Below are 20,516 nucleotides of genomic sequence, written 5' to 3'. Positions count from 1 at the left end.
TTGACTTAACTTAAAAATCTTATAAAACATAACAAAAACCTAAATTAATTACTTTCTACAAAACACATTATCAACGTTGCAAACACTGTCAACGTTACAACGATTTATTCACAGTCAATTTCATAAATGAAAATAAAATCATGACATGTTCTCTTCCTAAGCAGGTACAAGTGAAAGGTAAAAGAATCATCCATTTGACGATGCTATAGTTCTACTCTTGAGAAAATGTTTAAGCTAAAGACAATTTTTGGTTAATTCTGTCTAGTCGACGTATAGAAACTCTCTATTCACTATTTGTCTCTTATTTCAGCCAATTCCACCAGCCATAGACAAAGGTTTACTGCCGAGTCTTTTCAAGAAGAGGACCACCACCAAAACTTTGCCCTATACAAATCTCTGGGTTAGGCATCCCCTTCATTTGCATAGGGGACATGTTAATAGTATCCTTCTTTTTAACAGTACCCCCAATTTTTACGTTAACACCAAATAACTCACACATAACTATTACAGCACAAAAAAAAACTAAAATATAATTCAGTGAAAAATAGTCCCAACCCAAAACGTAAACACTTTCACTGGGGAATCGTGACAAAACTTTACCCAGTAATCAGCTGATCATCCCTGCCCGCCAAAATACAGCGATATGGCGCGAAGTGTGCCCCCGGCTGTGATAAGAGGGGCCTGCGCGGTCTCACGCCCCGACAAGGCAATTTCAAGGTCGCACAGGTCTTGATACCGCACAACCTCCCTAGCCTCTCAGTCACCAGAGTTCTATACTACGGGACACGCTGTCGACACATTGGTCCACAGACAGATTGTGCAGGTAATCATTATAATATTTTGTTTTTTAATTTTTGAACTCCTTAATAACTAGGATTAATTATGTTAAATTAATTGAATTTCCATGAATTGTAAATTAAGAATACATTTTTTTTAAGAATTCTTTCACACTTTTTAATTTTTTAAATAGGCTCATGTTTTATACTTTTATAATTAAATTTTTAATATTGCACAGTTATTATATTGCAAATTTGTTTTTTACCTTGAGAGTTTTTAATCTGTAACACCTAGTCGTCAACATCTACATAATTTAATGGGGAATATTGCTCAGATTTTGAAGTATTTTTTTCTTTTATACGTCTGTTTTTATTTAGAGATTTTTAATTTTTTAAATAATTTAGTTGTTAGTGCATTGCTAATTATAGCACAGTAAATGGAGAAAATTGTTAAGTTGTTGAAACATTCGCGTAAATATATGTAGTTTGCATAATTTTACGTACTGTATATGTAAACAACTCCATTTTACAATGCAAAATTTGCTCTTTTAAATTATCATGTTTTTGTTAAGAACATTAAAATAATTAAACATTATTACATTGGGAAAGATGTTGTGTACACTCTTAGACTATTAATTATTTATTAGTAATGGTATCATGTAACTAAAAAAATTAAACTAATTCTTATTATGTAAACTTAACATCCCTAAAAATAACTTACATTTATTGTTTGTATGCAAATTGAAAACTCGACTTGACCTACGTGTACTAAACTACAGCAATGTGAGTAAGAACTTCCCTCCTAATCTTGTGTTTTAAACAAACATGAAAAAGCGATACCATCGTAAATCATATTAAATGAATACCAGAAATGTAAATTATTTAAATCAATTTAAATATACCGTACTAAAATGTACTTAAATGTACTTAAAATGTAACGTCCTCTTTTTTATATAATTGGTTTTCAATCAGCAAGCTCTTTAGCTATATGAATAGTTTACCAATCCAAATGTAGGTTTCTATCAATAGAGTTCCCATGTAATGTAAAAATTTGAAGCAAAAAAAAGGTGGTGCAATCTGTTGAGATGGTTACCACCAACTGATAACAATATTCTATGTCAAGTGATAAATTAATCAGCTGTTTGCTATAATACTGCATTAAATTTAAGTTATTAATTTTTAACCTTTGACTAATAGAGTTTTGACTATTAATACCTCTGTATCCAATAGTCAATGCTGTCAATGATTTAACCTAATACATTAGTAAACTCTGGTGGGATGGTCCTGAACTTCATATATTTTCTTGGCTTCAAATTTTTAAGCTTCAAATTTTAGGTTTCAAATGGGAAGCCTATTCTGTTTATAGCCATTGTTTCTATCCAAAGTCATCCATGAACTGATTTATCAATCGTTAAAAAACATTAAGAACTATTTTTTTTACTGATCAAATGATTATAAAATGATAGGATTATTAGTGCTATACTGTGCGCTTATAGGTTATAGCATAGATAAAACATAGTCCCTTAGTAGATTTCCCATCCTTATAGAACAGCTGAAACTAATTTTATCCGGTTAGTTCTGTCCGGTTTTCTGTAGATGTCGTATTTTGTTTACAATTTGTTTCTATTATTTTAGGGTTAGTTTCTCATTAGGCTATTTGTGCCTCACTGTGGTTATATAGCTAGTGGATGAGTTATTGTTTATGATTAGATAGTTTTATTTGTTTAAACGAGGTTTTAAATTGCTGAAATAACAAGAAACAAATTGTAAACAAAACACGACATCTACAGAAAACCGGACAGAACTAAGAATAAAATTGGCTTCAGCTGTTCCATAAGGATGGGAAATATACTAAGGGACTATGTTTTTATCTAGGGTTATAGTTATATGTATGTATATTGCATAGGCTATAGTTCGTTATATGCATAGGTTAAAGTTACCGGTTATATTTACAGGCCGAGTATTTTTTAGGTGAAAAGCATTGATATCATATCGTCATTTACCTACTTGTTAACACCATTGTCATTTATTTGTGTTCATAATCGAGATACATCGCATAAGTTAGTACAATAACTATTCCTTTATCAATAGACTAATTTAATTTAAAAAATAAAGTAGATTTAATGTACTCTATTACAGTAATTTTTATTTAGTCTGTAGCTATTTTAAATGCTACTTATTTTTATCCTAAATATAGTGAGTGATTGTACAGTTCTATTCGGAGTTGAAATGAAGCCATTATCGAACATACGAGACAGCTTGTTTGTTCAACATCAATAAACCTACTAATTGAAAAAACACGCATCATGCAATTTTACTTCAATAAATAGTTATGATATAAATATGTGTATTTTCAAATGTTATTTATATTCGTGCATAAAATAAGAATATAGTGTATCTGTTGCTCGAATTCGAGCAACTGCGAGATATTACAGCGTTATTTTAAAACGAATAACAGTCATAATTTCCAATGACTTTTAAAGAGTCGCATCAAAGGTTATGAAAATACTCACGATGTGCATAACAGTTCGATATAATCAACAATTCTTGTAAATATCTTATAATTTTTCTAAAGATGATCTTGTTTTTAGTGTTCTACAAATGTTTCCCACTCATAGATGCATTAGGTTGTCCATAAAAACGATTATAAATTCTAAAAATAAAACATTAATTCTATTTTTTCTAATTGGTGGTGCTCTATGACTTTCCTATGGATCCATAGTTAACAAATCGGTTATTTCAATGATTGCTCAAGAAATGCAGCACAGTGTTGTTTCAGTTATCTTTTTAGTATATCAAATTGTCCAGGCATTCTCGCTTTTTTCTTCCATAGTGGTATTTACCCAAATTCAAAAGTAAATATTCAATTTCAACCTAGCCATTAAATGTTTGTAGCACACATTTCCTTAAATTGCAACTAAATTAACAGCAATTAAATTATCCAGTTGATCATAACGTAAACAAATATGTTCTTCATAGTATAACATGGTAACTTTATTATTATATATTACTAATTATCCTGGGACAGAGCCCAAGGGACTTTTTCAAAAATGTAAGGTCAGTTTGCAAATCTACAAACCTAGACGAACATTTTTTTGTATAATATGTGGGGTTAAATCTTATAACAAAAAATCCTTATGGTTCACAAAGTTTCATATAGCGTATTAACAATTTAACTAAAAATCAAAAATAATGTTAATAATTGCTACCACAGAACTGCTTCGCTTAGATGATCCTAAATGGCTACATCATCTTAAATTATTAATTATTATACAATTGTTTTCTTAGGCTTATTATTATTATACATCTATCTATATCTATAAAAGAGGAACTATGTATGTATATATATGTGTATATACGTTACGGACTCCGAAACCGCTCGACAGATTGTAATGAAACTTTCAGGCATTATTAAGCATCTTTCAAGGATGGTTCGAGTGAAGTTTGGTGCAGATCCGTCAAAAGGGCTCTGCCCCAGAGGGTTTTAAGTGGGCCAATGTCAGACTTTTTGATCTAGAATGTTTACAAATAAATATAATTTAAAAGCAGATGTTTACTTTTACAAACTGTGTTGTACCATGTTGTGTATTAGCATTAGTCATGATTTGAAATAGTGCCACAGTGTTTCTACAGATTGCAGCACAGAAAACTATTTTACTTTTGAATAAGTCCAAATGTATTAAACCCCAATCGCAGCACACCTGTGCACTTAACAACGTTTAAATTCTCCAATGTTAAATATTAAAACATAAAAACCTTTATAAAAGTACTGGATTATAAACAATAAAAGGGATGACTTTTTTAAATGTATGACAATAGCTAATTTGCAACCAAAAGGTGAGTGAGCGTAGCGAACGAACATCAACCTGGAGGCGAGTAAGCGTAGCGAACGAGCTAACCTGAAAACAAGTGAACGCAGCGAACGATTTCCAACCCGAAGGTGAGTGAGCGTAGCGAACGAACTTCAAACAGGACGTGATTGAGCCATGCGAATACTTATGAAGTTAGGCGGGGCAAAGCCCGCGGGTACAGCTAGTATACCACTAAAAATATTATAACATTTTTTTGTAGTGAGTATTTACACATCCCTTCTATAGATTGGTTGAGTTTTCCAGTTTATTAAATTCACAGTTCCAAGTAGCATGTTATAGTAACGTCATGGTTTTACACTGGATTTGTTTCGTTATTTGCTATGTTTGTCATTGCTAATAATAAATGGGAATATATTTAATCAATCAGGGAATTTTATCACGTTCATCTAAAATATTAAATAACCCCACAACCAGTAGTAAGTGCTTTTAACAAAGAAAAAATGTTTTAAGCCTACATTGAGTTAAAAATAGGGTTTAGAAGCACATGCCATAAGAAGTAATCAAGCGTTAAGTGACCCCTGTTACTAAATGGCACATTTGACAAGATATTAAAGTCTCGTGAAAGATGCCTGTCTACCCTTAAGCTATACTCTGGCATGATCCAGTCAACATTTCAGCAACATGAAGCCTAGAGCGTAAAAGTCTAATAGGACGGTTAATAGGTCTATTAGTTCCTACGAGACTTCCGTAGTAAAGTTTGTTGTTCAATGGAGACCGACGTCAATCATGCAAAATGTTACCTTATCCTTTATCATAGATAAACAAAACATATATAGACTATCTACATACAAAAATAAGTGCAATTTTCGAAATGTTATGATGATTTGGATAAGCTTCTTCTTGATATTTTACAGTTTCCTGAAAACCTTGAATTCGCCCTACGTACAAATTAGCCTCGGGCCTGATCTTGGGTCCTTTGATCATTACATTAGTACATTACATTACATTAGTACATTAAATTACATTAGTGCATTACATTAGTAGAAATGGAACGTGTCAACAAGCAAGGGGTTAGCCACCGAGTCGGTACAGAGCAAGATTGAACTGGACTGATGTTTTTTAAGTGGTGACAATGAGGAATAACCACTAACCCAAAAAACATTGCTACCTACTGTACTTTGATTCGACAATCGCGCTACCGACTCGCACAGCAATCAATTGGTAAATAGCATATACCAACTTTGGTAATTAGAATAATTAAATTAATCATTTCAGCAAATCAACGTTATGAGCATAATCATACTTTCTTATTTTTGTTTATAAACAAATGCATTGATCGATCGTTTAATCCATTTAGCTAAAAATCCTGATAAATCGGAAATCATTAAATGACAAATACGCATTTATGTTCTACAATTATTGAGGATTTTCATTGTAAAATTGTTGAAAACCTGGCCAGCTATATGGTAAAACTACAACTAGGCCTACTAGGGACACAACTTACTACCTATCTAGGCTACTTGCAAGTATTTATCGTGGACTTAATCGATGGCATTGACGGTACTTATCGGCCAGGGAAACCCGATCTGTTCAAATGTCGTCGGTGGTGATGCTCAAAAAATGTATTTTTAGCGAATTTCCCATATAGGGAATAAGCTATTACCGTAGTACTCACGGTAAGACCTGGACCCGGGACCGATTTTTTTTTTCGTTTTGAGGTCCCTAGAGGTCAAAAACACCATCCGTTCAAATTCATATATATATATATATATTTATATATATATATATATATATATATATATGTGTCCGTTAGCGCGATAACTCGAGCAAAAATGATCCGATTTTGATGAAATTTGGTACAAACGTATAAACCTACGTTTATTCGAACGAGTTCGCGAACCAGCATGATCGGACCATGGGAATGGGGGTTTATGGGGGCTTTTATGGGGTAAAAATGGGTTTTTCCCATTTTTGACCCAAAAAACAAAAAATTTTGCAATTTCTTTCAAAACTATTTTGTAGAGCTTAAAAAAACAAATAATTTAGTATATTGAAGCGTTATAATGCGCCTAATGGTTACGGAGAAAATTCCAAAAAATTGTAAATTTAAAATTCCCATGTTATTCTTATGGAGAATAAGTAAACTGTTGTAGTTTGCTTGTTTATAAACATATTTTGCCAAAATTTGGAAAATGTTTTTATTTCTTACTAACTATTAACATTTTACATAAAAAACACTTTTACCCTCCCTGTTGCAGCAAACCTAAGTATGTTTTAAACTGATTCTATTTAAATAGGGAATAAATGTGATATTTTTAAGGAGACATTTTAGTGTAAATCCATTCAGGGAAATGGAAATTCGCTTAGTCTGCAGGTTTGCTGCGGCGGGGGTATTTATTTTAGTTATTTGTGTTCATAAGATCCAACTGATTAATTGATTTATTTGCCTTCCAATCATTGTACATCGGGATTCAAGAATTACAAATCAGATTTGTGTATTAATTCATTCAAACACATACATGAAAACTTGAGAGGATTCTTGCCATATTTCAACGATCACATGCTCTATTTATGGATGTCTAGGCGGAAGTAAAAAAGGTTGGCGTAAAAGAGAACATTCCCCGTACGCGCCGGTATCGAGAATGTTATCTTATGTTTACATTTCGCTTGGAAACGGTTAAAAACTCCTGTGAGGCTGAAAGTAAACTTGTATGTTGATAAGTTTTGTCTTTTTTATAAAGCAAATCACAACAAGCGTTACACGTTAAGAGATAATACCATTGACTATATAAACATATAGTCAATGATAATAATGATAGTACGTATGTGGTACAAAGAATCAAGATGAGACTTTTGGGTTATGCGCATAAAAGACAGTTAGTTAAGCTATGAATCAGAAATTATATTTTATTTTGTCCTAACTTAATTTAACGGCTATATTCAAGATATTATGCAGTATATGATTTTAAAATGGATTGTTCACCTTCAGGGCCTGATAATGATTAGAGTAACCAACATTTAAAATCTATCACTTTGGGAACTAACACAAATCCATAGTATAAAATTCAATTCAAATAAGTGTGTTTAACCTTTGACTAAATACATCAATGGTTGAACTAATTGTGTTATATTTCCAAACCGGTTGTTACAATAACAAGCTTTACTAGATGAATAGCGCATATTATATTTATACTGAATATCATATTCGGTCAATAGCTTCTGAGTAGGATGTTTACTATTTCGGCTACACTAACTATAGAGTGTTTAGCTGAGGTATCTTTTTTTTATCTATTAATACGTTTGATTGTTGTTTAAATCGATTGAATATTTGCTGAAAAGTAGAGCTTTAACAATTTCCTCTTTGTTCTTCTTTGAAATGTAGTGCACCACATTTCTGACATTTTAATGCCATCTCGCCAAGTGGATGCTGGTGAATTCCCATATTTGTCAGTCAATTTTGTAAGTGCACGGTGCCTTTTTGCAACCTTGGCCTTTTTTGCCTTATTTCTAGCCGTATGTTGTCTCGCCGTGTCCGACAGGCAATTTTTTTGTCGCCTCGTCCTTGGCATGACGAAAATAAAATGTAAGACTTTTTCCCGCCGTGTCCTTTGCCGGCTTTCTAAGTATTTTTAAAAACATGCAAATTGCAAACTACATGTCAAAACCAAACAAAACAGCTGGGATTTATTTTTGATGGAAAACAAATGTATTGACACCTGCTTCAGAATGTATTTATCATTCAAATCAATCACAATGTTATCCTTATGGAAGTAACTCTGAAGGTTTGAAGGCAGCCCACGCGCTTAAACAGATATATTACGAAGATCTAAAACCAGTTTGCACATCTACACACCTAGAGGAAAATTTTGGTATATAATATGTGGGGGTAAATCTTGAAACAAAAAAGCCTTATTGTTCACAAAAAGATGATGGTTTCTGAGGGGTGATTAAAGGATAATATAATTTAAATTCACTATACATTTTCTGACAATTTATTATAACTAGTTTGCTCTGCCCGTGCTTTGCAACGGGATGAGAATACAGAGGATAATAGCACGGTTCTATATCTACTGCAAAAATTATTGAAACACACCCCTCATTGATTATAGGAAGACAAATCACAATTAATTGTACCATACCGTTTATTTTTTATGAATTTTCCCCCTACGCTGTAAATAAAACATGTAATAGTAATTTCTTCCATTTGGTTTGATTTTCTGTTTATATTTTGCTGTTATTTCGTCACCAGCATAGCAACCCATAAGGCCCATGTTAATTTTTTTTATTTAAAATTCATTTTATGTGCTTATTCTGAGCCTATTCTAATTTATAAAGGGGTTCTGCACATCGACAGGAAAATATATTTCTAACAGTATGCGTAGATTTTCCCTGCGATGCACACGAACTGATAAAAAAGGTTTTAAAGAAACATGCTTGCCTATTAATAATATATAGATAGGCTAAATGGCAAATTTTGGTACAATAAAAGAAGGAAAATTATATAACTAAAACGGATGAATGTAATGAATAGGCTATCATTGACATGTAACATTGCAATTATAAATATTGATGTAATTACTTGTATAAGTTGTCAAAATCGTATACAATTCAAGGTTTCTAGTTTCTATAAAGGTCTACTCTATTAATAAGTTTAAAACGTGAGATTTTATTGTTACATAACAAACGCATATACCCTTGAAACGGGTTGGCAGCCAAATAAAGTATCTGGGTACAAAGGAACTGGTCGATGAAAATTATAATCAGGACCAACGCTAGGTAGGTTGTCATGGTCGTGGAGCAGGAACTTGAACGACACTTGCTACACGGACCGGCGGACTCGGACCCGCCACTAGACAAGGAAAACGGGCAGTGGAACAAAGGATATGGAACTTGATTGTTGGAATGTTGACCCATTTGCATAACCTCCTCAAATGAATCATTAAGAAAAAAAATACTGGCTTATGTTTATCTGGAAATGAATGAGGATGGGAACATTTAGGGTTTTGATGTTAGATGCATAATGCTCTAATCAAGCATTATGAATTTCGCCTTTAAATCCGAAGGTAACGAGATCAATTCATTGAAAAAAATAATTAAGGTCTATTTTGGACCAGTTGTAGAATGAATTGACTTATCTTAACCTATCACATAAGGTTCCAGCTTGGCGTTAGAAACAGCATCAGGGTTATAACGTAATTTACAAACGTTATGTCAACCACATAGGTACAGTAAATTTGATTCACTGTAAATATGTATGAACCCTCTCAGTAAAGCATTCCCGTCTAGGATTAAATTGAAAGTAATACAGTATCTGGGATTGCTTGTCACATTATTTCCTAGGATTTTGAAAATTGTGCTGTGTTTGTATGAAAAAGTTATAATACTGTAGTTTCCATATTTATGTAGTATGGAAAATTAAAATTATGTTGTGTAGGTTAGCAGCAAAATGTTCAACTATAGTATTATAACTTTTTCATACAAATACTAAAAATACGATATTTTTAGAGTGTTGACGACATCATAAAACTTGAACTAAAAACTGTCTTCGCTCTTGAGTTTTCACGTCTTCTTGTGTATTGGGTCTTATCTGCTCTCGTCACTTAATGACGTATCTCACGGGAATTTGTAGGAACTTTTTTTTGGTAGTCACTGATGGCGGTAATTCGTCAATTAGAATGAGCGCGTTCTGGGAACACTGACTGGTGCACCGGTACATGTTCCCAGAACGGGAAAAATGTTAGTGTTTAGCAAGAAGAAAGCTTTACAAGTCAATAACTATTACAATCCCAATTTGGTATTATTTTTCACTTGACCTGACCACAAAAATCCCACACGAATGTATTTGCTAGACCCAATTGGAGGAAAGTAAACCAAATATCTAGATAGTCTTATCATTGCTTAACTCAGTTGTTGTTCCCAGGCAGTATGGAGAGTTACCAAGTCCCGACTGCGAAGGCAGCCCCAGCTGGAGTGGCTAGCTCTCTCACAATGTTGGCTGTGTTCTGCAGCCTCGCCTACCTCGCCATGTTCAAGTGGAAGCGACGGAGGTTGGAGAAGCTAGGCTCTCAGCTCCCTGGGCCTCCTGCTCTGCCTATCATCGGCAACGGTCTGGAGTTCGTGGGAGATCCAGAGGGTGAGTTGGGGGAAGTCTACCTTCACCTCCCATCTCCATTTCCATTTCAATCTCCACCTCTACCTACCTCAATATTCACCTCCATCTTTATCTCCACCTCTACCTATCTCAATATTCACCTCCATCTCTATCTCCATCTTCTTCTCTATCTCCATCTTCTTCTCTATCTCCATCTCCTTCTCTACCTCCACCTCCTTCTATATATCCACCTCCATCGTCACCTCTACCTACCTCCATCTTTATCTACACCTTCACCTCCTTCTCTACCTCCATCTCCTTCTCTATCTCCACCTCCTTCTCTACCTCCATCTCCTGATCTACCTCCACCTACTTCTATATATCTCCACCTCCATCGTCACCTCTACCTACCCCCATATTCACCTCCATCTGTATCTCCGTCTCCTTCCCTACCCCTACCTACTTCCATATATCTCCACCTCCATCACCACCTCTACCTAACTCCATCACCACCTCTACCTACCTCCATATCCACCTCGATCTCTATCTGCTTATCTACATCCACCTACTTCTATTCGTCTCCGCCTCCATCACCCCCTCTACCTACTTCCATGTTCACCTCCTGGAGGGGGTATAACCGTTTTGGGGGGTGTTTCATGTTGAGGAGGTTTTAGTGCGTTGATAGGCATTTCTCTTATTTGAGGATAAATTTCTTATAGTACTTTTATCTTCTCACGTTTGATCTTCTACTTGATTATATAAATATATATTTTAATTAAAAATATACCGGACAAAACCCCACTACCTTAATATTTTTTAGCTGATCCATAATCATGCCAAATTTAATACCTATTGTGCGGAGCTTTACCTTGTCAAATTTAAATTAAAATTTATTCTCATTTCAGATGTCATGAATAAAGTAGTGACACTGACCAGGAAATTCGAGTCTCCTTTTCGTATATGGATTGGACCGATTCTGTTTGTCGTCATCAGCAAACCAGACGATCTTCAGGTAAGTTCTAGCTTGTCAATGGTTCTAGATTAATAATTAGATGTAATGAATGTTTATTTTATAAAATATCTGTCATAGGTTTCTTCTCCCTTATTTTAACACTAAAATTGAACTGGAACACAAATTAACTTTAACATAACAGTGAAGTCAAGTCTTTAGCAGACGAAAGCTTGTCTGTAGGCTCTGTTTAAACGGTATCCTCCTCGTGTCGGAATCTTTAACTCTGGCAAAACTACAAATTAAAACCGGATGTTGAAACTGACGTGAGAGAATTGACAATGGATCTCATGTCGGAAGGTTTAACCTCTTCGTTCACACGATTGTAATCCTTGTTATGGCAATTGCACTTAATGCTCTGCTACCGTTTGTTTTTCCACCATGCAGATTCATTTTTTGAAGATATTTTTACTATTGTAGCATCATTGATTAGTTTTCTTTTACATGATCAAACGTTTTATGAATGAATGAAAATACTTTGTTATTGAGGCGAACATTAGGGCCATATGGTCCTTTCTTACAGTTAACCTCTTATGTACTAAATATAAACTAAACAATGCATTTTTATAATAATTTATTAGCTAATATATTGGAATTTTTTATGCGGATTTATTAGTTGAGAATTTTTATAATATTACCAATTGAGATGGGGGTGTATTGAAACCCGATTATGAGTGAAGGAAGAGTGTAGAATGAATTGAGCTGCCTTAAATTGTGTATCGTCATCGACTACCAGATCGTTTCCTTATCCAGAACCGTTTTATTCAAAGCCTTATTGAGGATCTGGATGTAGTTTTGAACTATCAACAACTTACTTTCATAACTTATATTGATTAACTTTTTAGTTGCACTGTAGATGTATAAATAAGTCATTTAAAAAAAGATTATGCGTGCGTTTGTTTTTAGGTTAGGCCTATTTTATTTGCTTACCGGTTGTTATGTACCTGATCGCGACGGTGGTTAGTGTAGAAACGCTAACTGTGAAATCAGCTGATTAAAGATCGAGAATTGTCCATTCCATTCTTGAGCGAAAAAGGAAAAGAGCTATTTTGCGTACTATTTACAGGTGTGGAAATGTGATAGTTTCCATGCAGTGGTAGGAAAAATACATTGCAAACCTTACCCATCCCCTCCACTGATAAATTATAACCCTGTTTAAAAGAGTTATTTGTTCTATAGCATATTTTTATAAATTGTTATACTTTTGTTGATGAATTTAAAATATTAATTGACGTTAACAATTCTCTGGGGATTTTTTTTAGATTGTGTTGAACAGTTCTAAAACTCTGGCCAAAGACCCTTTGTACAGATTCTTCAGGAACACTGTAGGCACTGGACTATTCTCAGCTCCAGGTAAGTTATTTTGTATTGTAACATATTATTATTGTTAGAGCAGAAAATTAATTTATTGCAGACGTAGCCTTCAGAGAGTTTACCAAGACTAGTTGCAGTGTCTTTATCATTAAAACCTTCTATTTATGTCCTAGTGAAGAGGAGGTGTAGATTGAGTTAATAGCACCAATAGCACTAACATAGAAAAATACTTATTCTGTATGATTGTCATTGTTGAAATAATTTTGTCCATAAATATTTTTTTAACTTTTGTTAACTTAATACTTGCCTAGTTATTGATCCAATTCAATTATTTAACACACCACACAATCTTTTTGTGTATTTTAAGCTGAACACGAAAGAAGAGTGGGCGTAGAGTGGAATGAGATGATCTGTATATCTAGTGGGGTCATACCCTTTGGTAATTCTGTTTAGGGATTTTTATTATTGATCCGTCAAAATTTTGAATTTGGAGCTCTTAAAAATTGTCAGTATGGAAAGGCTCGAATAGAGAATTGGGGAAAACGTGTTATTACAACTTAGTAATCCTAAGGATTGTTTTTTAAAGGAAGAGAGTTTTTCTTGCCTTTTTCAAATATTTAAGTATTGGAGCTAAATTATACACAATGATCTCCTATCACGATATTTCTTCTAAATAATATAGAACTTCATCAGAATAGATTGAAGAGACAACCATATATTGTTAGGTGACCTTTGACCAACTTGTCTTTCCAATATAACCTTATAATGTGATCCTGTAATTCACTACAGTAGTCTACAATGATCATCTGAAAACCCTATACACTTTTACAGCTATACAGATTTTAACCTCTGACAGTCTGGCGCAATAAAAATCAAGTTGAGCCTGTGTGATGCCTAACTATAATTTTGTTTACAGTTGAGAAATGGAAACGCAATCGCAGAGCCATTACTCCAGCCTTTAACATGCGGCTGTTGGAACAGTTCATCCCGGTGTTTAATGACCAAAACCGTGTCTTGGTGGAGAAGATGTCCAAGATGGTGGACCTCGGGATGTTTGACGTGTGGGACTTTGTGAGCCCTGCGACACTTGACATCATATGTCGTGAGTAGAGAATATCACAGTTCTATAATGTGGCTTGTAGTGTGAGAAACAACTGAATTGCATTCACCAAGCTAGAGAAGATGACATTCCTAAACTGACCTAATCAGTAATGTTTTGTAATACAGGTGTAATTGTTGTGTTATTAATTTGTAATTCATAATTTTCACAATTTCAGAGACAGCCATGGGAGTGGATGTCAAAGCTCAAGATGATCCCAATTCTGACTTCGCAAGAGCTTTGCCAAGGTTAGTCAAATTTATTCTCTAAGTTAGTGCTGTTCAGATATTTTGTCCAGTTTTATCAGGATGTTTATTCAAGACAAGATTTTTTGGTTGCTTAATTTTTTATGAAGGTATAAAATTATAACAAAAAACCCGCTCGAAAAACTTTGCTGCAGTTAAGGCTCAAGACTTGATACATTCTTGGCATGTCAAATTAGATTAGATTAAACAATATTTATACACTGCTGACACACCAGGAGTACCAATATTTTAGGGTAAATATTTAGTGAGGGATGAGAGTTAAAAGGATGATGCGAAGACAGCATTGTCACTAACTACGATCAGCTGTTGCTCTAGCAAGTATCAATTATTGAAAGCCCAACAATGATCAAAGACACCTCGGTCAATAATTCTGTAGTTTACACATGAACAATAAAAGACCAAAGAATTTTGTTCTAGAGCCTCTGAACTGGACTACATGCGGATTTACAAGATGTGGCTTCACCCAGACTTTATCTTCAACAGAGTGAGTTACGCTGAGGAGTTACGACATGTCTACAAACAGCTGCACGGCCTTCCTAACTCTGTGAGTTTGCACTACCATGTTCCATCACATTAAATATCAAATAAATCAAATCTTCAATTGCTTTTATGAAAACTTGTTTAAAAATGGACACTGGAATTGTTATTCCATCTATGTGGACCAGATGGTAGAGCTGTAGTGAATGTTTTCTTAAAAAAGAACATGTGTAGTTTAATAAGCCACTCGGAGTGCTAGTCTGAAATTATATTTTTTCTCTTAGTTTTTTTCATGTGATGGTTAATGTGACATAAAAGATCTTATAATTTAAGAAAAATGCATTAGAAATCTGGGATTGGCACTGCTTTTATCTGAAAGCATAGTAACATACTGTATCCAAGAGTGCTAACCGTCATTCAGAAAAGGGAAAGAGAGAAAAAGCTGGGTAGCGGAGTGGTTGGTGCTTACCTTACAATAGGTAGCTGGTTCGATTCTGTAAGTAGCTTTTTGATGGTTCAAAACCGTGCCCAACTGTGTTTGATGAAGGGAATTTTCATCAATTAATTGTTATACCTGAAAAAGGCTGATCTTAGTCAGTAAACAAATTTACAACAATTATCTACATTCTAAACTCACATTGAATTGGCTTATTTGAAAACATTCACCTAGGGGTGCATTGCTGTCTTGAGGTTGATAATATTTAATATTAATTATAAATGTGTAACAAAGTTTAAGCCCTATGCTCCAAAAGAAGAGCATATGATCTGTGGAGAACCTTTATGTTATGTCTAGGAAGAAAAAAGATTAAAAGTATTTTTTTCTTTTTCAGGTAATTCAACAGAAAAAGGAGGCTTTCCGCAAGAAGAAGGAAGAATCTATGAACAAACCAGAATGTGAACAAGTTGATACAGATGAAAACAAAAGTAATTATTGTTCTTGCTTCTAAAGCCGCAAATGAACGAGACAAAATTATGAAACTTCATTCCAAGCGGCATTTTTACTTATTTGTTATTTACTTATCTTGCAACTAATTCAGCTTAATGGTACAATCAACTTGCTGAATACTTACCTTTTTGTTTCAGAGTATGATACATATATTTACATAAAATATTTAAGTTATATCAAATACCTGTCACCAAAAAATTATTTCAGCCATTTAGGAATCAATTAGCGTCAAATAATAAAATGATTATACTTATATATTTTGCATTAAACTCATTCAGAAATATTTTTAGATGAGAAGAAATTGAGAGTTTTTCTTGACATTCTGCTGGAGCTGAAGGACAGTGGCACTAACTTCTCAGATGATGATTTACGGGACGAAGTCGTCACTATGATGATTGGAGTAAGTAACTGTGTAGTTAATCATTCTTTAGTTAAAGGATGTTGAAACTATTGGTCCTTGTTTCTGTTGGTGAGGGGGGGAAACAGCTGCCTTTATAAAAATAAACCGTTTCTCTCCTGTCATTTCAATACTTTATGGTTCGAAACTGGACCCACCTTTTCCTGATAATTGGGCTTTGAATAAATGATCCTTGCTATTAAAACAGCTGATCTTAGTCAGTAACAAAGCTACACAGGTCATCACACACCATTCTACACTCATCCTTCACTCATATTTCGGTTAAAATATGCACCTAGGTGGTCCCCATCTCAAACGATTGATTGGTAAATTCTTGACTAATTATAATCTAATTATATTGTATGTTTTACAGGGAAGTGAAACAAGTGGGCTGACAAACTGTTTCTGCTTGCTCATGTTGGCTATGCATCAGGACATTCAGGTATGGATTAAAAAATAAATATACTGATTATATTAATATCTATAGTTTGGCCGCTTAGATAGCGAACTGCGCGCTAATGCTAACCAATGCTAGAGGACGTTGCTGTCTAAGGGGCCGAACTATAGTACAGCTGGTTAGCCCAGTGATTATATAATGCTCATGTAGTAATTAGAATGTTATAGATTTGATCCTACGAAAAAGTCAGTTGCTCTGTTGATTATTCAAAACTAATGACCAAGGAAATCAGTAAAAATTCCATTACCATGTTAAAGCTAGAACCAATTTTAGAGTGAAAATGAATTTAGTTAAATCGTGCCACCAATAGTATGTGCTAATGCCAATTAATTACTGATTTCTGTCCTTTGCCAAAATCGTCTAACCAAGTAAAATTCAAAGGATGCTATAAAGTACTGTAAACTGGACCAAGCTGTCCTTAAAAAAAGGGATTTTTTTTCTAGCTGAAACAGCTCTCTTTGTTGGTTTCAGGCCCACCTAAAATAGTCAGACGGTGTTTATTTTTATTATTTATAGATTGTACAGTATGTAATAAACGAGAGGTATGTTTGCAGAAAAAAGTTTACGAGGAGGTCTACAACATCTTTGGAGACTCGGATCGAGGAGTTACAATGGAGGACTTGAACCAGATGACCTACATGGAGATGGTGATCAAGGAAACGTTACGAAGGTTTCCAGTGGGGCCTCTGTTCCTGAGGAAGGTCATCGAAGACATTGAAATCAGTGAGTGACTCTGAAACAATCCTTAAAACATACCTCTATTATCAGCATGTTGTAAAAAAATCTTTATTATCGTCATTCGTTAACTATACTCGTTTCACAAAATGTAGGTGGTTTGAGGGGAAGTTCCCCCACTACTAGTTTTGTTTAATATATACGTAGCAGCTGATTGATGTTTTGGTAGATCTCAGCTGTTGATTTATCGTTTTGAAGGTAGGTTCAAGTGGAGGGGATAGATTTCTTCCCTTAAATTTTGTGAACAGAATATAGTTACTTGATTGGTGAACATAAATACAGAATCGGTTTGAGTGTAAATGTCAGACGATTAGGTACATCAGCAATCACATGAGTAGGATTTTCTTTCCAAAATCTTGTATTTAAGTGTTCCCAGCTTTACTCCTATGATTCTTTAATATCTGACTCCAGGCAAAAATTGTGAGTGCACCCAGTTAATAACAGTAATGGCTGAGATCTTAAGTTACTTAAAAATGACTCCTATACTTGAGCATACATTAAGTATCACAATCTAATTAATGGACCACATTTACCTATCACAGAAAAGTAAGGGGCACAGGGCCTTCCTCCACCATGAGCGTTGTAGTACAAGAGGACAGAGGGGTGGTGTTGGACTTTTCCCTAGACACTAGCACTAGTGCTAGACACCACTTAAGTGTACTATTGAATGTTTAGCCTGTATCTTATTACCAGACCTGGAGAGGTTTATAACTGTCGATTGTTTCTCTTTTCAGCCAACTACACACTGCCACAAGGTTGTAGCATAGTGATCGCCCCACTCTCCACCCACATGAACACAGCTTTGTACCCGGACCCGGAAAAGTTTGACCCAGAAAGGTTTACGGCAGAGGCAGTTGCTGCGAGACATCGCTACGCCTACATTCCCTTCAGTGGGGGTCCACGGGGCTGCATTGGTAAGATACACTTTTGCTTCGTAGATTGATCTAAACTACGAATCCTCAATTCATAAACTACAATATTAAGTTAAAATATTCAGGAATGGTTTTTGTCTTGTGCACCCAAACACACTGGTTGACAATAGTTAGTTTGTTATCTTAGCACTTTTTGAGAATTCTTTGTTAAATTTCTCTACACTTCCCAAAAGGTCTGAATTTATAGAAGTATGAATAAAATAATAACCAATTCTACATGCTCTTATAAATTACTAAAAACTTTAATGGCCGAAGTTTCACGCTAAATTTTATTGAAGGATAAAATATTGTTTAAAAAGTAAATTTTGATTGTTTTGCATTTCCAGGATCAAAATACGCAATGCTGTCCATGAAAACTACAATATCTGCCATTCTAAGAAGCTACAAACTCTTCACAGATATTAAAATGGAAGACATCAAATTAAAGATAGATTTGCTGATGAGAAGTGTGAATGGATTCCCGATTCGACTTGAACGTCGTAAATCAGAGTTTACGTGATCAACATTGTAACTGTTACAATGTTAAATTTGTAAATACTTCCAAGACTTTCTGGTAGAGCATCAAATTAATTTATTTTTACATGTTTCCAGAGTATATCATCCATTGTGACATTGTATGTGATTTTCTATCATTACGGTTGACCAAGTCTCTAGGTTAGATAATTTTGATTGTAACAATTAGTATTATTTTTAGTATTTTGATGATGTGATAGACGTTGCATGATGTGTATGTTATTTTTATACTGTACATATTTTTCTAGTTGCTTTATGTTGTTGATTTAGTAATTTTTATTATTATTTATGATGTGAAAATAATTATTTGCAAAAAGATGGTTTAATGGTGTTGGATGATTTTTTTCACTATCTGAATTTACAGATTTGTATGTAGTACAGAATATTACAATAAAAGTTTTATTTATTGATAAGATTAAGTCAGCCGTCTCAGTAACAGAGTATTGTAACTACAGTGTGTACTTCACAACTGTTACTAAACACATAATTTAACCATGTTAAATCTAATTATTAGGTAATTTATGATTGATATGTATTATACATTCTAAGACTCAAAATGAAATAAATTAAATTATGTAATTCACCTCTTTGTCTTTGATTTCTACAAAACCACATTGCAAATTTATTGCCTGAAGTATGTTAACAAGGATTGGTGGTGGTGTGTTACTACCAATGATCATTTAAAACCCATCTTGTGATAGTAATAGTAACTCATGTTCACAAAAAGTAAAAAATTAGCTAGGTTTTTGTCTTGTGCACCCAAACACACTGGTTGACAATAGTTAGTTTGTTACAAATTTAACCGAAATATATTACAAAAGTCCTATGACTGAAAAGAAGGTTTGTTTTCAAACTACTGTTATTCGTTTTTGATGGAAAAACATCTTTACTTTCATCTTATCCATTATTAATTAGCAAAGGATGTATCATATTTGAAGATTTTTTCTGGAGATGATACTTGGAAAAACTTCAGTAAAACATCCTATGTTTTGCTTGTGCATCCGCAGCCTAGACTCATAGTCAAACAAAAGACAAATAACGTCATTTAGCCTACATGTTCATTTATAAAGCTTGTTAATTTTATTTAATTTTTAATTTTAAAATTTACTGCAATTTTTCACTATGAAAAGTCCCAACAAATAAGTGATCCTGTTAAGCTGAACAAAGGAACTTAGTTTGTTACATGCAATGACAGCTGATCCACGGCCACCATTAACTCCAGGCCGCAGCCTGGTAGAATTGGCAACGTCTCAAGTACTGTTGTTTAGCGCCAGACGTCCCATAAGATAACATGACAGACATTTACAACACAGAACATTTAACATGACAGAAGTTTTATGAACATGAATTTATCAAAAGATTGAAAATCAAACATATAAAATTGAAAACCAAAACGATATAAATTGAAAATCTATTTCTGTACATTTAAAAAGTAGTCAATATTTTCACAGCCCAGTAACCAAGCTTATGTATTAAAAAAAAACAACACAAATGCCATTAACTGCCTCCAAACAGCACAACAACACAGCTGTTACAACACTACTTGCGACGTTGCCACTTCAAAGGCTGCGGTCTGGAGTTAAAGGTCGCTGATCACTAATTGTTTGATTAGAATTTAATTAATGACATTCGTGGATCTCATCTATAATACGCTATTTTTAGTGATAATGGGATATTAATTCAAGAGAATGA

At 34.0% G+C, this 20,516-nt stretch overlaps 1 protein-coding gene across 1 annotated transcript; it reads left to right on the top strand.

Annotated features, from left to right (window-relative positions):
* Positions 1-763: 763 nt before the first annotated feature.
* On the top strand, positions 764-19,369 carry LOC128986025 (cytochrome P450 4C1-like). The gene is made up of 13 exons (XM_054406106.1): positions 764-823; positions 10,509-10,721; positions 11,585-11,691; positions 12,951-13,041; positions 13,919-14,104; positions 14,280-14,349; positions 14,785-14,911; positions 15,675-15,768; positions 16,081-16,190; positions 16,561-16,629; positions 17,199-17,367; positions 18,114-18,293; positions 18,638-19,369. The coding sequence occupies exons 2-13, from the start codon at positions 10,514-10,516 to the stop codon at positions 18,808-18,810; spliced, it is 1,584 nt and encodes a 527-aa protein (XP_054262081.1). The 5' UTR covers positions 764-823; positions 10,509-10,513; the 3' UTR covers positions 18,811-19,369.
* The last annotated feature ends 1,147 nt before the right edge of the window (positions 19,370-20,516 follow it).

This window comes from Macrosteles quadrilineatus, unplaced genomic scaffold (assembly GCF_028750875.1).
Source record: "Macrosteles quadrilineatus isolate MER2022 unplaced genomic scaffold, UCM_ALF_1.0 Scaffold_2__2_contigs__length_208266976, whole genome shotgun sequence".
NCBI lineage: Eukaryota > Metazoa > Arthropoda > Insecta > Hemiptera > Cicadellidae > Macrosteles > Macrosteles quadrilineatus.
This window is presented reverse-complemented; position numbering and strand designations above follow the sequence as displayed.